The 23,688-nt window shown below is 41.0% G+C and overlaps 1 protein-coding gene across 5 annotated transcripts in view; it reads left to right on the plus strand.

The window, feature by feature from the left end:
* PCNT (pericentrin) overlaps positions 1 to 23,688 on the plus strand; it is a 78,628-nt gene that overhangs the window by 35,309 nt on the left and 19,631 nt on the right. For 2 of the 5 annotated variants that reach the window (XM_051787148.1, XM_051787147.1), the window contains 13 exons: positions 384 to 595; positions 1,871 to 2,033; positions 2,575 to 2,718; positions 11,120 to 11,349; positions 11,777 to 11,896; positions 12,439 to 12,459; positions 14,667 to 14,894; positions 16,130 to 16,300; positions 17,508 to 17,660; positions 18,043 to 18,213; positions 18,462 to 19,580; positions 22,008 to 22,535; positions 23,267 to 23,363. In XM_051787148.1, coding sequence (XP_051643108.1) covers positions 384 to 595; positions 1,871 to 2,033; positions 2,575 to 2,718; positions 11,120 to 11,349; positions 11,777 to 11,896; positions 12,439 to 12,459; positions 14,667 to 14,894; positions 16,130 to 16,300; positions 17,508 to 17,660; positions 18,043 to 18,213; positions 18,462 to 19,580; positions 22,008 to 22,535; positions 23,267 to 23,363 — 3,357 coding nt within the window. The remainder of the gene's footprint in view (positions 1 to 383; positions 596 to 1,870; positions 2,034 to 2,574; positions 2,719 to 11,119; positions 11,350 to 11,776; positions 11,897 to 12,438; positions 12,460 to 14,666; positions 14,895 to 16,129; positions 16,301 to 17,507; positions 17,661 to 18,042; positions 18,214 to 18,461; positions 19,581 to 22,007; positions 22,536 to 23,266; positions 23,364 to 23,688) is intronic. The other 3 variants (XM_051787150.1, XM_051787151.1, XM_051787152.1) reach the window with 3 other exon arrangements.

Below are 23,688 nucleotides of genomic sequence, written 5' to 3' on the forward strand. Positions count from 1 at the left end.
TTCCTTTTGTATGGATGAAGTTAAGAGAGAGAATATCTCTTGTTGCAATGTTTCTGTGTCTTTCAAAGCTGCTCCACACTTAAGACAGTGCCTACCAACTACTAAAACGTTGTTGGAAAAGCCTGAGTGGATTATAGGGCAGGAAAGATGGACTTGGTGAATGCGGAGTTTCAGGTCCTGATGTACAGAATAATAATCCCAAACGTTGTGAAAAGCCCTGGTGATTTTTTGAAATTGAGTTGTTGATGTGTCTGATGTACCTTGTACATCTCCAGGACCAACTAAGGTCACTGTCTGATGTCAGTTGTTATCTGAGTGACTGGTTTTGTTGCTAGCTGTCCTTTTTTTGTGTGTGTGTTTTTAAACAACTTACTTGTTTTCAGTAGAGGAGCTGCTTGATGAAACTCTCACAGAACACAACCAGCTGTCTCCAGGGGCTGACGAGGGGTCTGAGTTGAGCCAATACTTATGTGAAAGTGTTTTTGCAAAGCCAGAATTGGCATGTGAAAATGAAGAAATGATACTGAAAATTTGTCATCGTTTGCGCACTGCAGTGGAGAGACTTCTGGAACTGGTTACAGAGTCAACTAAACAAGTAAAGCTTTTTAATCTATGTAGAGCAGCCTGGTCTAGTGGAAGGTTGTGCTGGTTTAAGGGTAAACCAGCAGGGGAAACGAACTCAACTCAAAAGAGAGATTATAAGTCAGAATAACAATTTAATAAAATAATACAATAAGTACGATTATACAGACAAACAATTGGTTTTAACCCACAAAACCCAAGTGTATAACCCAGCACCCTGGGGCATGAACAGAGTGGTGTTCTTTGGGCCCCCTGAGTCCAAAGTAAAAGGAGAGGGGAAAAACCTGTTGGTGAGAGTGCTGGTGCAGTCTGGTCAAAAGTGGTGATTGCAGTCCAGTTGAGGGTGATGGTTGCAGTCCAGTCGAGAGTGGTGGTCTGCAGTCTGGTTGAGAGTGGTGGTCTGCAGTCTGGTTGAGAGTGGCGGTCTGCAGTCTTCCTCTGGATCCCATGAGTGGTTAAAAAAGTTCCAAGACTCCAAGATTATATATTCTCCAGTTCAGGCAGGAATGCCCAGCACTTCCCTCAGGGTGGGGAGCTCCACAAAGGGTGTGAGGACAAGAGCATCCTCCTGTCTCACAGGCCTCTTAACACCTAGTTTGTAGCCTGAGGAGTCAGGCTCTATGGACAGATGGTGTAAATGGTTCATTGATAACAGTTTCTAGGAAATGGCATGGAAGGCTATAGAATACACAGTTTTGGGTTACACCCATACAATGATGAACTGGTCCCAGATGGACTAGTTTCTAACTAGGACAAAGGTGTCCCTGCCAATGGCAGGGGTTTGGAACTGTGTGGTCTTCAAGGTCCCTTTCAACCCAGACTTTTCCACGATTCTATATATAACACTGAAAATGTGAAATCAGTTTTAAGGCTATATATTTGGCCTTCTAGCAGATCCTGTGGGAAGGCAATAAGTTGGTTGCCTTAAGTAGATTTAAACTAGCATTTTAGATTCATTCGGTAACTTTGAGGGGAGTTTTTTTGACAGGGTTTTGTTGCACTTCATGTCAATGCTTCTCCAACATCAATAAACAGGTTCAGAAAAACTCAGTCTGATGTTAAAATGTTGTGGGAATATGTGGATAGCAGCATACAAACATCCTTGTATTTATATACTGTTCAATTGTGATAATTGTTCAGAGGTTTTGGGCAAAGTCAATTAGTACTAAAATGAAACTTCAAAACTTGGGCCTTATTGCATAGATGGGTTTTTGTTGAAATGTCTGCAGTGTTATTACACTACATGTGCATCTGAGATCTGATGCTTGGGGAAATTTTTCACTTGTAGCTGGAGAAAATGCATGAAAACCACGCACAGTTTGAAGAGGAGTTCAGCCGCCGAAATCAGGAGACTGCCCAGGTGGTGAGTCAGCACCAGGAGCTGATGGAGTGCCTCAGCGAGGAGAGCGAGGCCAAGAACCAGCTGGCACTAGAGCTTCATAAAGCAGAGGGTAAGAAAATGAAATTGATGTAATTTAATGAGATTTCAGTGTCCTTTACTCATAGCTCATTCCTCCCAATACCAGTGGTGCGACTTGATGATCCTTGTGGGTTCCTTCCAACTCGGCTTGGTCTGTGATTCTGTGCTTTCTACGTCCTGGATTTCTTGGGCTCTGAATCTAACATCTGATCTTCCTTTCTGGAGATTCTGTTTCTTCAAACCTCAACCCTCAGCAGAGGATGTGTCAGGATGTTGTGAGCTGATCCCAGGCCATCAGAAGCTTAATGATCCCCATTTGAATTCTGTAGACTTGGAGACATTCTGTAACATGGCAGCCTTGTCAAATCTGTTAAAATGTATCAGTTAATGTATTCTATTTCTTAAGGTACTTCAAAAAGCCTAACTACAGTGTAAACTTAAGTCATCTTTTACTTCTTCCTTTCCATGTCACCTTTGGTCATTTGCCAAAACTTGCTTACTCATGTTTTCAAGCTGCTTTTTCCCTATAAGTTTGTCCGTGTCTTTATTTGCATTCTGACTTGGGATTTTAGGCATTATCGAAGGCTACGTCGCAGAAAAAGCTGCATTAGAAGAGGCCTTGAACCTGAAAGAGGAGTCTGAGCGTCGCCTTGTTGTGGAGCTGGAAAACATGCGGGAACGCTTCCAGGAGCTGACCCAGGAGCAGGCAATTCTTGGTGAGGAGTGGGTATGGCACTTGGAGTAGAAAACAAAGTTGTCCCCAGTCAGGGTAGGCTGCAGTGTGTTTCTGTAATGAATCAGTGTTTGGTTTGATGACCTGGTGAGCAGCTCAAACTGGCACAGACGTGAGAGGGTCTTCCTGTAAAAGCAGCAAGTAAAATAAAGCAGCTGGTTCTTTGCTTGTAAGATGATAATGCTGTTAGTGAAGAGTACTGCTGTAGCTCTGTACTTAGTTAGAAAGGGATAGATCATCCTCAGTGCAATCACACAGCACCCACTGACAAGGGATCAGACCCAGCCAGCACGGGTTTAGGAAGGGCAGGTCCTGTCTGACCACCCTGATCTCCTTTTGTGATCAGGTGACCCGCCTGGTGGATGAGGAGAAGGCTGTGGATGTGGTCTACCTGGACTTCAGCAAGGCCTCTGACACCGTCTCCCATAGCATTTTCCTGAAAAAGCTGGCAGCCCATGGCTTGGACAGGGGCACTCTGTGCTGGGTCAGGAACTGGCTGGAGGGCCAGGCTCAGAGAATGGTGGGGAATGGAGCTGCATCTAGTTGGTGGCCGGTCACTAGTGGTGTTCCCCAGGGATCAGTGTTTGGCCCAGTTCTGTTTAATATCTTTATTGGTGATTTAGATGAGGGGATTGAGTCCATCATCAGCAAATTTGCAGATGACACTAAGCTGGGGGGGAGTGTCGATCAGCTGGAAGGCAGGAGGGCTCTGCAGAGGGACCTGGATAGGTTGGAGAGTTGGGCTGATTCCAATGGGATGAGGTTCAACAAGGCCAAGTGCCGGGTCCTGCACTTTGGCCACAACAACCCCTGCAGCCCCACGGGCTGGGGACAGAGTGGCTGGAGAGCAGCCAGACAGAGAGGGACCTGGGAGTTTGGATGGACAGGAAGCTGAACAGGAGCCAGCAGTGTGCCCAGGTGGCCAGGAAGGCCAATGGATCCTGGCCTGTATCAGGAACAGTGTGGCCAACAGGTCCAAGGAAGTGATTCTTCCCCTGGACTCAGCACTGGTGAGGCCACCCCTGGAGTGCTGTGTCCAGTTCTGGGCCCTCAGTTCAGGAAGGACATTGAGGTGCTGGAGCAGGTCCAGCAGAGAGCAACAAGGCTGGTGAAGGGACTCAAGCACAAGTGCTATGAGGAGAGGCTGAGGGAGCTGGGGCTGTTCAGCCTGGAGAAGAGGAGGCTCAGGGGAGACCTCCTCACTCTCTACAACTTCCTGAAAGGAGGGGGGAGCCAGGTGGGGGTTGGTCTCTTTTCCCAGGCAACGATCAGCAAGACAAGAGGGCATGGTCTCAAGTTGTGCCAGGGTAGGTTTAGGTTAGATATTAGAAAGAATTTCTTTACAGAGAGGGTGGTCAGACATTGGAATGGGCTGCCCAGGGAAGTAGTGGATTCTCCATCCCTGGAGATTTTTAAAAAGAGACTGGATGTGGCACTTAGTGCCATGGTCTAGTAACCGCAGTGGTAGTGGATCAAGGATTGGACTTGATGATCTTGAAGGTCCCTTCCAACCGAGCTGAATCTATGATTTTATGATTCTATAAGTGTTAAAGCAAATAAGAGGCATGTTTTAACTCCACTTAGTTGCAACAGGTAATTGGCACCTAATTAATAACTGAAATGCTGGTTCTTTGGTACTGCAGTCGAAAGAGTTGGAGCTTGAAGGCTTTTGACTGCTTTTAGGACTAAGGAGATAGCTTAATAATGACAGAAAAAAATAAACTTCTCCTGGAAGATTATTTGAATTGTGATGATGTGTACTCAGTTTTAGACATAAGCTTTTCCCCTGCTCCCCAGCCTTGTCCTGTCCAAACACACACACATGGTCGGTCAGGATGACGGGAAGAATTTTAATGGTCAAGGACAGAGACTGTTTAGGTTTTTAAAGGAAAGTATATGGGTTGAAAAAGCTGAATGAGGTAGTGCTCTTGCAGAGGATAAGGTGAGGCAAGGATCTTAAGCTTTTAGGGTGACTCACTGCAGGGCAGAGCCACTGAAATACTAAATCATATTCGGGTAAGTAGGTGCAAGTAATCAAGTAAGTAGGTGATATGAGGTAAGCTAATTACAGGGAGCTTGTGTAGGGAAGTGGAGTAGTGTAAGGGGAAACTCTTCAACATAGTAGATGAAGTCTACTAATATTCAAAAAGAGAGAACTCACACTGCAAATGAAGGAGCACATATTTTAACAGTGACAGCAGTGATTTAATAAAGACCCTGAAGAATCTCAGTGTAGTATAACTGGTTTACATATAAGATAACTTTTTGATTAACAGGAGAAAGTTCAGTTATGTGATTCGCATGCAAAGCAACTCAAGACTAGGTTGTGCTGCTTCTTAATGATAACTCTGAGAATTATTTAAATGGCATTATATAGTTTTGACTTCTTGAACTTGCAGCCTTAGTGCCCTTCTAGTACTTCTGTAAGTGAATTTCTCTGTATCATCTTCCAGTAGAAATTTTATTGTTTGTGATCACTGCCTTTCCATTTCTGGTAATGCCAACATTATGCTACCCTCAGCTGTGTCACCACAATGCCACCCTCAACTATATTGCATAGATCTTTTCTGACTGAGCAGACTGTGTAACAGGGAGTTAGTTGTACACAGGACAACATGCTTAGGTCAGAAATAAAGACAGTAAGAAACAGTTTTCTAGTGAAAAACTGTTGCCTGCCTCTCTGAGTCTCAACTCTGCCATTGTCCTGCTCTTGTGGTTCTGCATTTGACCTTTAAAGCATAGTACAATCAAAATACTGATGTTGTACATAGAATCATAGAATTATTTGTGTTGGAAGGATGCTTTAAAGGTCATCTAGTCTGACCCTCCTGTAGTAACAGAGACATCTTCCACTAGACTAGACCAGACTAGAATATTTTCACTTAGAACTGACTTAGAGCAATCCATCCTGACAACTTTTGGTCAGCCCAAAGTTAAAGCATGCCTCTTGAGCACTGACAGGCTTGGGGCATCCACCACCTCTCTAGAAAGCCTGTTCCAGGTTTTGACCACCCTCTTGGTAAAGAAATGCTTGCCAGTGTTCACTCTGAATCTTTCCTGGTGTGGCTTTGAACCATTCCCACACTCCTATCACTGAATACCAGGGAGAGAAGACTAGCATCTCCCTCCCCACATTCCCTCCTTGGGAAGTTTCGGGAGCAGTGAGGTCACCCCTCAGCCTCTCTTTCTCCAGCCTAGACAAACCCGGAGCCCTCAGCCTCTCCTCACAGGACAGGCCTTCCAGCCCTGTCGCCAGCCACTAGACCAGGTTGCTCAGAGCCCTGTCCAACTTGACCTTGAATGTTTCCAGGGATGGGGCATCCACCACCACTGTGGGCAAGCTGCCAGTGTTTCACCACCCTCATCATGAAAAATTTCATAACTTCTATCTAGTCTGAGTCTACCCTCTTTAGTTTGAAATTATTACACCGTGTCATATTGCTACTAAATGCATAGTACCTGAGTTAGTATTAATAGTTGTGTCTGTCTCTGAGCTCTCTTCCTCAGGGGAAAGGCAGCAGAACATAAACTGGTCCAGGGGCTGTGCTTGCTTTACAGCAATGACTATGGCATTGAGTAACATATCCCATAGGAAATGCAAAATCATTCCTTGGTGTTGTTGAACACAAGTACGACTGTGGGTTATGGAAATGTGTGACAGATTGCAGGACCTGTGCCAGGGAGTCCTGCTGGGCCAAATCCTGCTTTAGATCCCCTGACAGGAGATAAAAGGAAGATTTGAGGCATTGATTATTCCACCTCTATATAGTGAAAATTGCAAAAACATAGTATTGATTGTCTTAGAAAATGCAGAAGTGACTGGCCAGGGATGTTGCAACAAGCTTGCAGGGTTATAATGTAAAACCATTTCTGTAGTAGCTCTAGTCCTATTACAGACATGAATCAATGTAGATCATCAGGAGCTTTGTGTCATAATAAAGATGAAATGCAATTATGCCAAAAAGAAAAGGTAGGCCCTCTCTGTATTCCATACAGATTTTTAGTGATTTTAGAAGATAGAATGGATCACAATGTTCTATTCTTGTCTTGTACATGTCTGTGTATTTCAATTTCTAGGAACACCTGCTGCTAATGTAGCACAAAAAGAAGGTTCAGGTTTGTAATAACAAGTGTGTTTGTTTTTTTTCTTGCTGTGTTGCTGTAACACTGTGCGAATAAATTGATAATTTTGATTTTATCTTAACAATGAGGAATAGTACTTAATAAATAGGCCCAGCAGGTTATGAAAAGTGTTTGAGGTGATGTAAAATGGTGAGCTAAAAACGTACAGCAAGAACTGAAGGAAGTCTAAGGAAGACTAGAGAAATGTAACTGAATGGATTGGTAGGTCAGAAAAAAGGAGAGCAGAATGAATTATGGGAGGAAAGAGGAAACCCAAAATAAGCAAGAAGGATCTGTGGAGTTATACATTGACTTTGGAAGTCTATTGCTGAAGTAAAATTTGTAGGTGCCAAATTGAAAAAGGCATTTTTATTTTTTTTTTCTCCTAAACTAAAGTATACACACTTAACTCCACTCTTAGTTGCCACGATTGTTTTGTGGTCCACTTAAAATATAATTCTCCTATAATTTTTAGATTAATTTTATTTACACACACACATATATATATTCATAGATGTGTTCTCTTGTATATTCACTGTCTCTTGTTTCTAGACTTTTCCCCCAAAGAGTGTGAGCTGGGTAAACCAAAACCCTCAAGTGAATAAAAAGTTACCAGGATAAATTCCTGTTGGAGTGAAAAAGCTGCACTGAGCTGTCTTGCCTGTTACTGTATCTTTATTCCTTCTGTCCATTCAGATCTCCCTCAAACACTATTTTTATTTAACCTATTTTTGGTGACCACCTCACTGTCCTGAAATTTGCTGCTGCCCTCTGAAAGAGAGGGGATGTGTAACTGAGCTGGTTACAGTGTATTTTGGGATTGACATTCTCCTAGCAGCAGCCCAGCTCTTGCCAGCAGCTCGTTACAACTTGAACAGTTGCTTTTGCTGCAAGTGCCGAGTCCTAAAATTCATCCCCTTTCTCCCACCCCAGCCATCTGTAGTACTCTTCCTCTGGCTTGGAATTGTTTGTAGTAGGTGGAAAAAGTGATGAATATAAATCATCTTGTTTGGAGCTGACATGGCTTATTCCTTGAAAAGCTGACGCCTCCTCCAGTTTTTGATGCGGAGTAACTACTGTGAGTAGAATAGCCTCGCTAATTAAATGCACCCAGCATGGAGCTTGGCATTTGCTAACGATTTTGGGAGTGGGGAGGAGTGTGCCGGGGCATTACTGAAGGGGAATTGCATGATTTGAATAAGCATTAATAAAATAGCAGGTTTTGTCTAAGAGGAACAGATCTGTGAGCTGGTGATCTGTTTGTGTTGCTTGAAATTTTATTTATACAGTTGGGGACATGTGCTTAAAAAAAACCAAAAAAAAAAAGATCAAAAAATTGGTCAAACAGATTGCACTTACTGAGGTTGCCAAAATCTGACACCCGCCTTCTGTTAAATACTGCTGATTCCAAGTAAAATCTGTTTCCCTAATTATTTTTTTTCCATTAACTTGCATTTCTGTCTGAGGAGGTGACTGCGACTGGGTAACTCAGTGTTATCTAATCAGTATTTTGTTCCTCAGAAAGCACTAGTGTTCCTTTGGAAGCTGAAGGGAAGGCATCAACCATGTTTCTTAGGATATAGAAGGAAAAATTCCTGTGCTCATTTTCCCAAATGTCAGTTCTTTTCTCACAGGGTCTGTCTACGTCCATGACCTTCCTCTGGGTGCACAAATAACAGTGTGCACGGGACCTTGCCCTCCTCTCTGCACCATGTGTCACCAAATACACTAGAGTGCTATTTTATTCCCATTATTCCCATCTCCAGCCTGCCAAAACCCAGCTCTTGGCAAAAGATATTCTCTGTTGTGCAGCTGTGGCTGGGATTGTCTCCTAACGGAATTCAGAATGTTGGCTTTTTTTCTGTGTGTTTCAGCTGCTTGCTCTGCTGCATCTCATGATATGTGTGATATATGATACATCCAATACAGCTGCTAGGGGGCTGGGAGAGAAACTGGGGGAGACTCTTAATTTCATGCATTCTGCCAGAGCCTGAATTACATCCACAACTCTACGAATTTATGAATATTTATTGTGATTATTTAGCACAATGCTAGAAAAGGTGGAGAGTGTGGCCCCATTGTTTTTATATAGTCCATGGCTCCTGGTAATTGTACATGTGCAAAATGAGTGCTTGGAGGGGAATGTAGTTGGAATGTAGTTGTAATCCACAACTACAGTATCTCAAAGACAGGAAGTACTTACCAGGACTGGAGCTTTTTGAGATTTGTAATCTGTGTGGGATTTGTATTTATCAGCCAAAAGCAAACTTAAACTGGCAGGAGGAGCCCAGTACCAGTGTACCAATGTGTAAGGGAGGGCAGGGCTAACACGCTGTGTAGAGTGAGTGCAAAACAAAGTGATTTCTGTTTCCTTCAGCTGGAGGTGCCATGCTTTCATATTGGCTGTGCAAAGGGACCAAGGAGCAATTTTATGTCCACTTCAGCTGGTTTCAGAAGGTGGCCATGGGTGCTTAGCAAATTGGGTCAATGGTTAAAGCATCTGGTACAGTTCCATGTGTGCTGAATTTTTATTTGCTCGATTAACCTCTTAGTTTTTACTTGCATATCTTAATATTGTCTTAATGCAGAGAAAGTATAGTTGCTGCAGTGAGACCAGCGTGACTAAATCCCAGAATCACGGGGTTGCTGTGGCCCTCGAGAGCTCATGTAGTCCATACTTTTGTCCCAAACCAGAATCTACTTTCCTTGTTTCTCTGTGTCCAGCCTGTTTGATTTCCAGAGCCAGAGATTTCGCAGACCCTGCACATTCTGTTCCATTATCCTCACTGTGGTGACATTTTCCCCAATGTTTAGTGTAAATATTGTTGCATCATTCCAGACCTGTGACACTTATCCTCTTAAGCATGAACATGGAAATGTTGCTTATTTTCAAGTGTGTGGAGATGTAATTAAATACCTGTGGATAGTGAAACCCTAGAAAAAAATGTTGTAGGCAGGCTGTGGTTGTCCATTCTGGAAAGTGGGCTGGATGACCACTTAAGGTCCTTGTTGGATCATAGGCTTACCTTTGACTGAAAACATTTAAGGTGATGATAGAACATTTGAAAAGTAAAATGATGATCTCTTGCAGGACCTTGCTTTGATACAAAATAGGCTTCTGTTTTTCATGCTCAGCTTACTTACCTATGTTTACATAAAAGTAGCTTTGCTTCGTGAGCGTTCACAGTAGAGTCTCAGTTTTGGTCCCCTAAACAGCGTATTGAGTGCATCCAGCTGATTGAAAATTCAGTTTGTAGCTATAAATTAACTCTTGATAACTTAAATAATTTAAACTATATACATTTTCCTATTTGTGGTAATGCTTTTGCAGTCTGTAGATGTGCCATCTTTTTCCCCAGGTGTTTCTTCCCTTTGTTATCTGAGAACTGGACCGATTTTCTGTAAGCATGATTTTTCTGCAGGTTTTAATCCCCACTCTGGTTCAGAGAAATACAATAACTTTGCTTTCTCATAGCAGCTGGCCTCAGGGTTGGGCTGGGCACCAGTGGCCACTGGAAAGATGGACTGGGTGCTAGTTTACCAGTATAGATGGCAGGGGCAGTATATCCAGCATGACACGAGGCAGGGAGTAATGGAGAAACTGGATAGTGGATGTCTAAGGAAGATCTTGGCATGAGAGTGTGGAGGAATCAAGAATTCTGTATTGGCTGGCTCGATTAAGAGAGTTGGGAAAGAAGGATGGCAAGGATTTAGGATAGAGCAGCAAAGGATGGGACAGTTGGAAGGGTTGGTATGAAAGGTATGTCAGGTGGCTGACAGTGGTGTTTGGGGCTTAAACCTGGGGAGAGAGCACCTCTGGAATGGAGTGAATTGGGAGGATTGAGGACTGGTGTGGTTTGGAAAGAACCTCTGGGGCAAGAAGAGTGTGGAACTGGGGTTGAGAAGGCAAGGACCTAGGGAATGAACTTGAAGGATTCCTGATCAGGTGAGATGGGGGTCTCTGGAATTAGGAGGTCTCCAGGAGTGAAGGTGAAAGCTTTCTAAGGGTCTAGAATGTCTCCAACCAGGATTCACTTAGGGATTGAAAACAGATACCCCTGGCCTCCTTTATTAAGATGGCTTTTGGAGACCCCATGAGCAGTCATGCATCAGAATTCCTGTTGTGTCTCTTCTAGCCCATCTCAGGAATATTTTTCTTTGTTTTGATGCTGTCCAAAATACCTGAAATTAATCTCATCTGAAACATTTGATTTTTGTGCCCTGCACTGACAAACTTTTGTTATTTTTGCGTTCTTGTTCAGGTCTACTCAAGGAAGTAGAATTTTTATCAAAAGAGAAATTAGAGCTTCAGTGTCAGGCAGAAAAGGACCATTCCAACTTACGCTCTCAAATGAAGGTTTTGGAGGTGGAACTGGAAGAACAGCTGCACAGTAACCAGGACCTGGCTACACAGTTACTGGAGGTTGCTGAATTAAAACAGCAAATTCAAGTTCTTGAAAAACAGCTTAAAAACCAGCGGCAGTTCATGGATGTAAGTGAGCCTGTGATCACATTTCCATGGGTTTGGAGGTGATAAATTCTTCTCCTGGTTTGTGACTGCGACTTGGAAGATGGTTCCTGAAATGGGATATTTTTAGTTTTGTTTGAAATTAAGACTTTGGTATTCTAGTCTCATAAAAGAAATAAAAAAGTTAATTTTTTCAATTCCCTCTCTGTAGTATTGCAGGATAATTCTTCGTTTTTATTAATTGATAGTTGTAGTTTGTGTGTACACTGAAGTCAAAAAGGTGGGGTTTTTTTCCTTCTCTGTAATTGTAGATATGCTTTCAGGACTACTGGAAGGTGTTAATTATTTTTAAATGGACAGTTTCTTCACCACAAAAACAACCCCCAAAGCATTCTTGTTCACAGTATTGTAGTGAAATGCCAAGTTTCTTTCTCTCTGGCTGGGTGTACAGGAACAAGCTATAGAAAGGGAACATGAACGCGATGATTTTCAGCAGGAGATTCAGAAACTGGAAGAACAGTTAAAACTGTCAGCAAAATCACAGACTTCAGGACAGCCCAGAGAATACAGAGTGAGTAAAATAACACTTAATGACCAAAGGAGTTTGTTTACTGCAATTAAATAACAAAACCTGTGTTTTCTTGGGGATATGGCTCCTGGGAGACTTTTTTTTTTCCCCTCTGTTGTTGCCCAGAGAGCAGATTTGTCTTCCCCAACTGACTGAACTACTTTTAGGCAGTGAGAATGCACTTATATTATTTGTTAGGGTGATGGAAAGAACTGTTGTATGTGCTTTACAGTAAGGTTTCACAGCCTCTGAGTCTGATTTAAGTGAACCGAGGAGGACAACACTAGAGACACTCTGCTCTACAGAGCACATCTGAGGGATGACTTCTGGGTTCTAAATGTATTTATTTTTTTCCAGCTAGAGCAGTTATAATAGAGATGTTCTTTGTCTGCATGCCTTGTCCTATTTAGGTTTATAATGAGCTCTTGTTTACACATGTTCATTTTTTTGATGCTTGGTTTCAAACATTAACTTTTGCTTTTTTTTTTCTTTTTCTTTTTTTTTTTGGTTGGTTGTGTTTTTTCACATAAATGAACATTATACAGAACTATGAATTGATTCTACAGGTATGGAAAACAGCATGAACATCTCTTTAACTTTTCTTTCCTTTTACTTTCAATCCTTTCTAGATCTGCTTTAGCTTTTCTTCCTCCTCTTGATATGTCAAGGCGTGACTTGGAGCTAAGGCTACAGGTTTTAGGGTGGCAGAATTCTTTCAGGGAATGAGGAACTGCTTTCAGTTTAATTTCCTTTGCATAAATAGTTTGTTCTCCTGGCTTATTGCTCAAAGGTATTACAGACAGTTATTCACTGCACCAGAGCTTTTTGTCATGAAAGGAGAAGTTGAGGTTTGGAGTATATGGAACAAAGATACTGGAATGGTGGTGATACTGTGCCTTAGCCTTCAGCTTTTGTTTGTGACCTGGTGCTTACCAAAACTTCAATGTGTAAACTACTTTCTATCTGTTTATTTATGTATAGTTTATGGAATTGTGTACCTCAGTGTTAGAAAAGCTTGTCTTGTAAGAGCAACCGCATCTTTGATAGAGCAAATTTTCCATGCTGGAGGGGGTGGCTGAAAAAATTAACTGCTGTAGCTTTGCAACCCATTTCAGAAAGGATGAAAACTTAACTTGGAGAAAGACACACCAGGATGGTAACTAAGCAAGTGACATTTGTAGGTAGGGTGAGGAATGCAGGCATTCCATGCCAAAAAGGAAACGTCAGGATTTGTTTGGTTGTTTAATGCAGCTGTAACATCAGGAAGCGCTTAACTCGCTGCAAACCACACCAGTTCAAGTGAACTGCTAATTCCTGCATGCAGAAGCTATAACAAGCTCACAGTTGCCCTCTCTGCTGTTGACTGGGCTCGAGGTATGTGGGAGTGGGATTATTTTGGGGAAAGAGTGCTGGCTGGTATTTGGGAGCTGCAGTGTGCTCCGCGAGGGTGAAGGTTGTGGAAGTGTTTCTTTCCTTAGCTACAGGATTGCAATACCACCTTCCCAGCAATGTGGTGTTAAAATCACACTTTTTATGTCTGAAGTGTCATAGTTTTGGGATTCTATTGTCAAAATTTTATAGCATTAGAAAGGTTAGACTTCTAGAATATTTTTCTATACCCAAAAGCTTTACTGTAAGGCCTTAACTGTGTTATGCTTAACAGTTGGTCAGTTGCTGATGAGATGAGAAGACAGTAAGATACATACATAATTAAGGAAATGTTTATGTGCCTGTAAGCAGTTGAAAATATGATGTTAATCACTTTTGGTTTTCTTAACCAGCCTCTGACACTCTCCATACTTATTAATTTGACTCTTTTTCTCTATTTGGCTAGAGCGTGTTTTGCTGCTTTAGTAGTATCTGTATAATACTTTGAAGACATAAAGTTCTGTCTTAATGCAAAGAATTTTTATTTTATAATGTCCAAGTGGGATTTGCATCAATTCAGACACTTACTGATGAACAAAGCATTTATTTTGTGAAGTCTCATCTTCCTTGCTCATTGGTGTTGACCAGGTTATTTCTCCTTTCCAACTGCTTTCCTGCCTGAGCTTGCTTTCAATGTGCTTAATGACTTTATCACGCCTTGAGGTAGATTCTGTCACACACACACACCAAAGCTCCTAGCCTTGCCTTCACCTTGATTACTGGGATGAATGAATGACTGTTTTCCTGCAGCTGTGTATGGTTGGATCTCAGTGAGCTCAAATTCAAAATTGGTATCCTCTTCATATTTAAATGATTTTTGGAAAAAGAAGTACCTGTCCTGTGTTGACTCCTGGGAATCTCTCTGATTTGTAGGCATTGGGTATGTTACACTGCATATTTGTCTTTCGGTTCTTGGTATCTTCCTTTAAACAGGAATTCCTTGGAATATTGGAAGAGGGTTCTGAGGTTACAGAAATAAATCTAATGCTGTTCATAATAATTCATGTAGTCTTGGTGGTTTTTTTAATCTTAAAACAAACCCCCCACACCACAAGGCTCCTTTGACAGCATACCTTCATCTAGTATTTTGTGAGAATACTGCAAATATTAAGAGAGAGTAATCAAATGTCTACCTAAGAGCTGCTGCCTTTGGAAAACAAGATTTCAGAAAGTTACTTTTACTTTTTCATCCTTTCTGTCCACGTCTAGTTTTATTTTCACCTGGGATTTTAGCACTTCTTTAGACTGTAGTAAAACTCCACTACTTTGACATGAAGTCACTCTTGCTTCCAATTGAAAGTTTGTTATATTGCCTGAATGTATGTGCACTGTGATTTCTGTGTAGGTAGAATCTTTGCAAGCAGAACTAAAGGAGAAGATGGATGATTACAATAAGCTGTTATTAGAAAAGGAGCGAAAACACCAGGAAATTACAGCTCGTGATAAAGAGATAGAAAAACTGGTGGCACAGATCCAAGAGCTGAAGTGCAGCGGTGCTGAGGTCTCCAATACTGTACATTCATTGGAAAAACAGCTGCAGAAAATGAAGAAAGTGGAAACTGAACTGAAACAAGTAATTTTTAAATCCTTATTGAAGTGGGGTTGGCATTACGTGGCAGTGGCTTTGTAGGGGTTATTGGTGGTGCTTGTGACTCCCCACACCCAGTTAAACTGGTGTATTAATGGCAGGTATCACAGCCACAGTTTTAAATCAACTCTGGTTTTACATACTCCAAGTCCACTATAGAAACTTATGTACTACTTGTAAGTAGTGTATGCTTATATACTACTAATAAGACTTACTCCAAGTCTTACTGTGGAGCTTGCTTTTAATAGTTGTCATGCTTGTGTGGTTCAGAGCTGCTCTTGTGCTTGTCTGGAAGTTTCTGAGAAGGTGATGTTACTGAATATTAAACACTGAGGGTCTTCATAAGTCCCTATGTCTAAAGTCATATTATCTTAATCTGTAGCCCTTCTTGCTCTGTGTCTTTAAAGCCAGATCTGTTCACCATGATCTGAAGTTTTTAGTGCTTTGTTACTACTGCAGATTTAATCACAGCTTAGAGTTAAGAATTACATTCCATTTAGCAAAAGTATTTGTCTTTGACCAAATATTTGAGTAACTTTTTTTTCTACCATCTTAAAGTAAATGTTCAGTTTCCTGCCAACAGTTTTCCTTGGTTGAGTATTGTTGGGAGCTTTGTAGAGATCTTTTTGCCCACAATCACATAATAGGAGGTTATAGAGAAGGTGGAGTCAGACTTGGAGGTGCATAGTGAAAGGATGAGAAGATATGAGTATAAACTGCAACAGGGGGAATCCCAATTCAGTGGTAGGGTGAAGGGTTCCTACTGGGGGCAGCCAGATATTGAAAAAGGGGGCTCAGAGTGGCAGTGATGCCTCTGCCGTGTCAGAATGCCCTGAGCAGAGCCAAGTTGGTTCTCCTTTAAGTCAGATGCTGGACCAAGGAGCTCTAGAGACCTTTCCCAGCTTAAGCCTTTCTGTGGTTTTACCCACACATACAAAAGCCATGCCCATTCATTTTCTGTCTGCCTTGGATTGGGTGGAGACTGTGGTGCTGCTGTTGGCAAGTTTTTTTTTTAATTAGAAAAAATAAAGGAGTAAAACTTCAGTGAGCTAAAACATTGAATTGTTTTGAATTCCTATTTCTTTATAGGCTGTTGAGATTATGTGCTTTTCCTGTACTGGGTTTGTCAGGGACGCTGAAGTGTTTTGGCAGCATTGTTCTGGTTAGGAAGGTTTCTATATTGACAGCAATTAATTCTAACATGAATTTTTTTTTTTCAGGATAAAGAGGCATTGCAACAGCAGCAGTACAATAACCTGATCCAGATCTCTGCTCTGCAGTCTAAGCTGGATGAAGCAAGGCACCGAGTGCCAGTGGATGGCAGTTCTGCCCCTGTGCTGAAGGAGCAGCTACAGGCAGAGCAGGAAGCACTTCAGGCCAAGGAGAGAGAGGTGAGAGCTTTAGTAGAGTCCTGCAGACTCTTGAGTTGCTCTCGTAATTGCATAAATATTTTGTACACACTTATAGCTGGGAATTTAATTCATTCAAAACCCAAATGATTTAATGTATTAATAAATGTGCCTTCTTACCCAGAATTCTCTGTGCTTTGGCCTTAACTAACCTTCCTTTTTCTTACTTTGTTTTGTATTCATCTCCTTTCCCACTGGAAACTGTCTTGTGATAGTTCTCATCATCTTTGAGACTGATCAGTATCAGTTGTAAACTGATTTCCCTTTCCTTCCAAAGTTGAAGTGGAGCAGAAGGTAGACAGCTTTTTGTTTGACTTTGAGAATGAGGGATAGCTCTTGTCACATTATTTGGAACTTCTATTGGATTTACATGCACGGATGCATACAAAACCCTGATGTATGTTTACATTATTATTATTACATAATTATTATAATATCTATGATATAGAAACATCTGGTCCAGTTCAGGATGTGCAAAGAAGAAAAATGGGATGATCCTCCAGTCAATTGTACACCATTCTTTCAAGAGCAGTGAGATAATAAAAATTGATTTCTTACAGATGGGATTTCCATGTCTCTTATGAAGTTTAACTTCAATAGTCAGATTCCCAAAGCCCCTATACCTTGCTACCCATTATGGCAAGAGATGATAAAACCTGTGGATGGCAAAATCACACTGCTTCCACTGCTCTTTCAAACACAGGAATATGTGGTTATTGACTCATCTGTTTGATGTCTCTTACTGGGATTGGCACTTCAATGCTAATTTTTGTCTTCTGGGAGGAGGAGAATGGTGTTTATGTTAACTGCTTGTGATTAAGTTGCACATCCAATGCTAATATGTCTCCTATTGTTACTGCAAACTACATCAGTCAAGCCTTGGTTGTTCACAGTACAGGTTAACATATCTCATGTGAGCAGTTAGATTTTTTTTTTTTTTTTTTTTTTAAAGAAAATGGAAACCCACCTTTGCAGTACTTTGGTTTTACAGATACGGAGCTAGAACACAAGTTTCTCACTGTTTTTATGTCTCAGGTATTCCATTAGTTCAGGTTGATTAGAGTTTAAATCATAGAAACTGCTGAAGTTACTTGTTGTCATTAAGTAAGACAATGAATGAACTTTTATCTTTTCTACTTAAATAAGAGGACTTAATTGAAACAACTATGCATTTTCTTCTTTTTTTTAGATTGCAAGCTTGCTAGACCAACTACACCAATATAAAGATAACTTGAGCAGTAAAAACGAGGAGATATTGCAGCTGAACTTGCAGTTAGAGATACAAAAAAACCTTAGCACTTCCAGCATCAGCCAGCTTCAGGTAGAGAATGCACACTTGAAGGTAGGTTTCCTTAGCTCTAGTGTGCACTGGCTAAAATGTCAGAAACCTTCTATCTTGAGTGTTATAGTCATCATCTCATGATGTTGTAAACAGATAATTGATTTGTTTCTCTTGCCAGGGGAATATTGCATTACTGTTACAAGACTAATACTGGGTATTTTAGAACCAAAGCCCACCAATATTCTAGATTCATACTTGTAGCATTATCTTCTACATTTGATTTAAATCAGAAGCTTGGGTAATTTTCTGGGTTGTGGCAGTCTAATCTGGTGGTACAAACTCAAATAATAATAATAATAATAAAGCCCCTAGTTCTGTTCTGCCATTAGGTTGAGAGAGCAAGTCAGTCCTTTCTAATGAGATTATTGCTTTTCCTGGACAGGAGGATCTAACAAAACTTCATGTGAAGCAAAGTCAGAACCTGGGTATTAATGATTCCTCAGCTTTGTCATTCCCACAAGCACTACTTGAAGAAAAGAATCAAGAAATCGATCACTTGAATGAGCAGATGAAGAGACTCCAGCTCGAGCTACAGAATGCTCTGGAGAATAAAGTAAGAGTGCTTACTGTATGTTCATTGCTTGATTTTTGGGGGGAAGCAAGGTGAGCAGAATCTTATGGTAAATGAAATCTGTTTGATAACTCTCTTAGGAAAGTAGAGATTATTTTGAGTAGCTACCAGCTGAAGCGTGCAGTTCTTCCTGGTGTTGAACGTGTGATTCAGAAGAAAAATGTAAACTCTATGTGCAATAGTAATTGTGTCTACATGCAGTAATATTCAGTCATTATCCTTTTGCTTAGGTTGTGGAAGACCAAAAATCTGAAATTGAAGAACTCAAATCACTGGTCGAGCACCTTCGCGTTGACCAGGAGAGGCTGCGTAAGGACAAGGATGAAGAGGTAGAGCAACTCCATGGAGTAATTGAGAAGCTTCAAAAAGAACTGGCACAGTTTGGACCAGTTTGTCATGAAGATAGTGACAACCAAGATGACTTCTATCAGGTTGCATTGGGAAAGCCAGTGGAAAACCTTCAGAATGAGTTGAAGAAGGGACTGGTGGATTGTCAGGATGATCCCGATCCAAACAGAAGCAGTGCATCACTACTCTCCAAAGTGAGAGAACTTCAGGAGGAACTGGAGCTTGTCTCAGCTGCTAGACAAACTCTGCAGCAGCAACTGGAAGAGAAGGAACTGCAGTTCAAAATGGAAGTGGAAATTCTGGAGAAAAAATACCAACAGTTGCGAGAGTCATCAGAGCAGTATGTTGCAGAGCTAGCCTCTCTGAGAATCCAGCACGAGGCACTTCAGGAAGAATACAGCCTTTCCCAAACACGTTTGTCTCAGAGAGAGGTTGAAACAAAGCTAACTGAATCTCGAGTTCAAGAACTTGAAGATACCGTGAGAGAGAAGGAAGCAAATATTCTAGAGAAGGAGATGCAGATTAAGACGATGGCGGATCAAAGAGAAGCTGACACCACCGAGCTGCAGTACTTAACAGAAAAGGCAGCAGAGCTACAAACTGAGTTGGAAAAGAAAGATGCAAGTCAGGCACAAGATGTTTATAGTCTTCAATTAGAAGTTTCTAGACTGGATTTCCAGGTGCAAGCACTGAATCAGAAAGAAGTAGCTTATTTGAGAGAAATCAAGGAACTACAAGGTAGCACTGCAAAGCTGAAAGATCAAATCAAGGCCCATATGAAAGAACTTGAAGCCTTACGATTGGAAAGAGCTGAAGTTTCGCAGTTGGAGTCACAGCAGCTAAAGGAGCAACTAGGTCACAAAGGGACTAGCTTTCTCAAACCATTCTGCCAGAGAGAAAGAAAAGGAGTAGTCCTTAAAAAGGGAACGGAGGAATTAGAAGAACTGGAAGCAAATAATGATCAGTCATTCCCAGTACTGGCTTCCCCTACTGCAAAACTGGTATATGATTTGTTTCTTAATAGTGGTTTTTTTGTTGTATAAAGCCTTATAGTTTATCCTTCTGTGTGCTGTAAGAAAGGGAGAAGGTGAATACTGTGACATAAGGATGGCTGTGGTGAGTCAGTTGAAGGGTCTGTCTGTCTCTGTCCTTTCTCCAGCAATAGCTACAAATGGATGCCTGGAAGGGCTAAGAATAGGGCAAGCACCCACAGAAACCTTATCCAGCTTTTCTGAGCTGGGTGTGGTTTTGACCATGGATCCTAAGGTATGTTTTGGGTGTAGATTACAAGGAGATGGCAGTGGGGGAGCTGCAGGGGGCCCAGGGCTGCTCCATGCTGGGCACAGCTATGTCCACCACAGGACACAGCCAAGGCCACTATCCATATATGTGGCACTGCCTGAAAAAACATATTTCAGAGACTAAAATGCTGGAGAGGCAGTGAGGAGTAAGGGGGGGAAAAAAGTGTGAGAAAGAGCCCATGGAAAAGACCATGCTAGAGCAGAGGTAGAAGCAAGAGGAGTTTGGGATCAATGAGCAAGCCTGGGAGAAAAGGTGGGAGGGAGCTCTTTCAGTATTTGTCTTTGTTTCTTGCCATCCAGCTGCATTTGAGTGGCAATAGATTGTACTTGAGGAATACGTATTTAATCTATTTTGCCTGTGAGAGTAGTTAGTAGGTGATATCCTTTTCTTTTTCTCCATCCATGAGCTCTTTCCATCATATTTTTTCCCTCCTGATCTGTTGAGGAAGGAGACTGAGAGCGCAGCTGGGTGGGCATCTGCAAGCCAACCAAGGTCAACCCACCCTGACCTACCAAGACTGTGTTTGCCATCCTTTATGGCTGTATTGGAGAACTACCTGAAAATACTTCATGTCTCCTTTTTTTTGTTTTGTGGTGTTTTTTTTTGTTTGTTTGTTTGTTGGTTTGGTTTTTTTGTTTGGTTTTTTTTTTTTTTAGAAATCTGTGACTCTTTCTTGTAATTATTCTGAATCTTTCCTAGAACCATTTGCTCCAAATAACCTGATCTTATTAAACTCAATCACTCAATTTTAGAGAGCAGTAGGACCCAGGTGACCCTTTTTTCAAAGAGCTGTCATGCATTGACTTACTGTCTTTTAAGGCTGGCTTATAGAGGTGATAAGTGTTAGTAAGAGGGCTTGTATGAAAAAAGAGTTTGAGTGCTTTTGGGGGTCCTGATTGGCAGTATGATATGGATATAAACATTCAAGGTAGTTGACTTATTTAAAGAAATTATAGGATAAGTACCGTGTAAAATGAGGTGTTAATTCTTAAAGCGGAATGAAGAGTGTAGCTGTGCAAAATGTGACCATTCCTGGTGCTTGTATTTTTATCTGCCTAGAAGTTCTAGTTTGCATCAGTGCCATTTGCCTAGGGGATACTGTACATTCAGGGTCTGTCCCAGAAATCCCTCAGGAAAAGGAAACAGGTGGGAAGAGTGTTGAATGACCTATGCAGACTGATATACTTCAGACCACTGAATGTGTCTGTACAAGGCAGCAGACTTCTGTCTGATGGCTACTGGACCATGTTGCTTATACAGGTAGGGATTGTTAGATCCCCATTTAAGGAACACAAGTAACTTAGGGTTCAGTGAAGAGAGAGCTGGTAAAATTTTGAGGGACATAAAGCTTTGCTGGAATTCTGAGGGCAGTTAAATGATTTAAAAATAATTTTTCGAGTAGAAACTCAGATTCTAAAACATTTAATTGATGTCTCTATGTCAGTATTATGTATTTCCATAGTTTAAGTGCTAAGAGTTTTAAAGTAGGCTGAGGAGGGATGGTCATCAAAGTTGGAGAATGTTGAGTCAAAGTAAGTAAACTATTGTGTCTTCAAGCATTCATTACAATAGACTTTTTCCTATGGATATGCTCATCCCAGTATTGGAAAAAGTACAATATTGGCAGCATTCTTAGAGGAGCAAAGAACCCTCATACTGTTATTCTTGGGTTCAAAAGTGGAAACAGTGTGAAAATCAGGAAAGTATTAAAATGAAAGCTGGAGGAGCAGTGAGAAGAGGGAAGTACTTGCAGCCAGCACTAGGCTTAAAATAGGCTAGGACTTAGCTAAGAGGGATGATTAACACAAAAGGATTAAGGTGATGGTCTAAGATGAGAGAGAAAACAATTATTCACTGTATCTGACAGTGTAAGAGGTATGGAGGATGAAATTAAATTTCCATGTTGACAGGTTTAAAATAAACTAAAATATCTTCTCAAATAGTGCCTCATTTAGACTCAGCCACAGAACTGAAGAGGTCAAAATTTTAGCTTAAAATTACTTAGATGAAGCGCCTGAAGGAAAAAAATCACCCAATTTTAAAAGATCTTTTTTAAACACATTTCTCAGCTTGTAAAATCATATTCAAATTCCATTAAGCAATTAATATGTGTTATTTCATTGTAGGAAAAAGATGAAGTTCTGTTTGACTTGACAACTCACAGCACAAATCCAAAAACTCAGATTAAGCAATCACAAGAAAACATCTTGCTTGAGGAGTTGGATGTGATCTACAGCTCTGAAGAGGATCAAGATTTGAAAAAGCATTGCCAGCAAATGCTGGAAATTCGTCAAACGCCTGACTCTCCAAAACACAATTTGGACATAGACAAAGACATTTCAAAAGACTTTCAGAATTTAGTTGCAAGTATGTGTTCCTGGGGCTCGCCTGAAATCATGAGAAAGCAAGATTCAAGCATGGAACTTCAACCAGTGCTTCACCTGACGCCCTTTTCAGAAGATGAAAACACGAATTTTGAAATTATGCACACAAGGTCATCCCTGCAAGGAGATAATTCTGTATCACTGGGATATTCTAGGCTGGCTGACAATGGCAGTGGGGATGCAGTGGTGGGAGTAGACAGAAAATCTCCAGCTTTCTCTGAAAGCACCTATTCTGTTGATGATGACGAAGACATGCGAAAGAAGATTTTGGTAAGTGTTATTTCAAGTCTGGTTTAATTCTTATTAAAAAAGACTGCTCAGCTCTGTCCTCCTGGGATCCTTGATGGGCCATTGGCTCCAAGGAGTAGAAACCTACACAGTGTTGGGGGTGGGTCCAGTAATGTTGTTAATTCCTTTCTTACTGTGATAATAACTGATAAACTTGATAAAGTTTATCGACTTGATAAAGTGTGATAACACTTCATGTGCCAGAATCGAGCTAAAACCTGTAAAACCTTTGCTACCACAGCACTCAGTGTACTGAAACAGCTCCCCACTTACAAATATCTGTTGTTGAGTGTTAGCAGAGTCTCTTTCAAAATTGGAGAATAGAGGGATTTTTTTTAATGGAAATATTTTATATATTATGTATGTGTATATATATATATTTATATATTGTCTATATCCTGTAATTTCACAGGAAGACAAAGTCTGTACTTACGAAAATTTATTTTCAGTTGTATATTTTTGTGCCTTGCTTTTGAGGGGCAATTAAATATAAATACATGTCTGTTTCTTAAGACTGTTAAAAGAGGGAAAAATTGAGATGGAATGGCTTCCAGAGAGCACCAGGGTTGCATTCATCGCGGTATTTGCCATTTCTAATATTATGATCAAGTAAGCATTTGCTAAGATCTGCACTAGTAACAAAGTTATCATGAATGCAGAAAACAACAGCTGGACTCAGAAAACTAAATAAATGCGAAAATTTTATTTCCAAGCAGATGAGAGAGGCTGATAATCTGACTTTAACCCCTTCTGATTTACAAGATGATGTAAGATCAAGAGCATCTGTGATGAGCAGTGGATGTGGCAGCAGTAAGTTTAACTTTGTAGATTCCTTTCACCATATGTTAACTTTATCATAAAAACATTATGTTTTTCCTCTTTCTCCCATTTTCTTTTACTTTTAGGTCTCTTATTGGAAAGCTGTGCCTCTGGCAGGGTGTTTTTTGTTTAGAAACATTTGTATATTTGTGCCTGCTTTTACCTTCTCATCTTTATATACTGAAAAGGGGGCAGGGGGCTGGAGTCCTGATTTTTAACTACAACACTTTCTCTGGTGCTAAACACAACTTCTTGCCTTTTAACTTGTTTAAGTTAGTTAAAATCTTAACCAACCAACTTGATCTGACCCTGCATT

The sequence above is a fragment of the Manacus candei genome, unplaced genomic scaffold (genome assembly GCF_025592945.1).
Source record: "Manacus candei isolate 608988 ecotype Guabito, Panama unplaced genomic scaffold, ASM2559294v1 h1tg000023l, whole genome shotgun sequence".
Classification (NCBI taxonomy): domain Eukaryota; kingdom Metazoa; phylum Chordata; class Aves; order Passeriformes; family Pipridae; genus Manacus; species Manacus candei.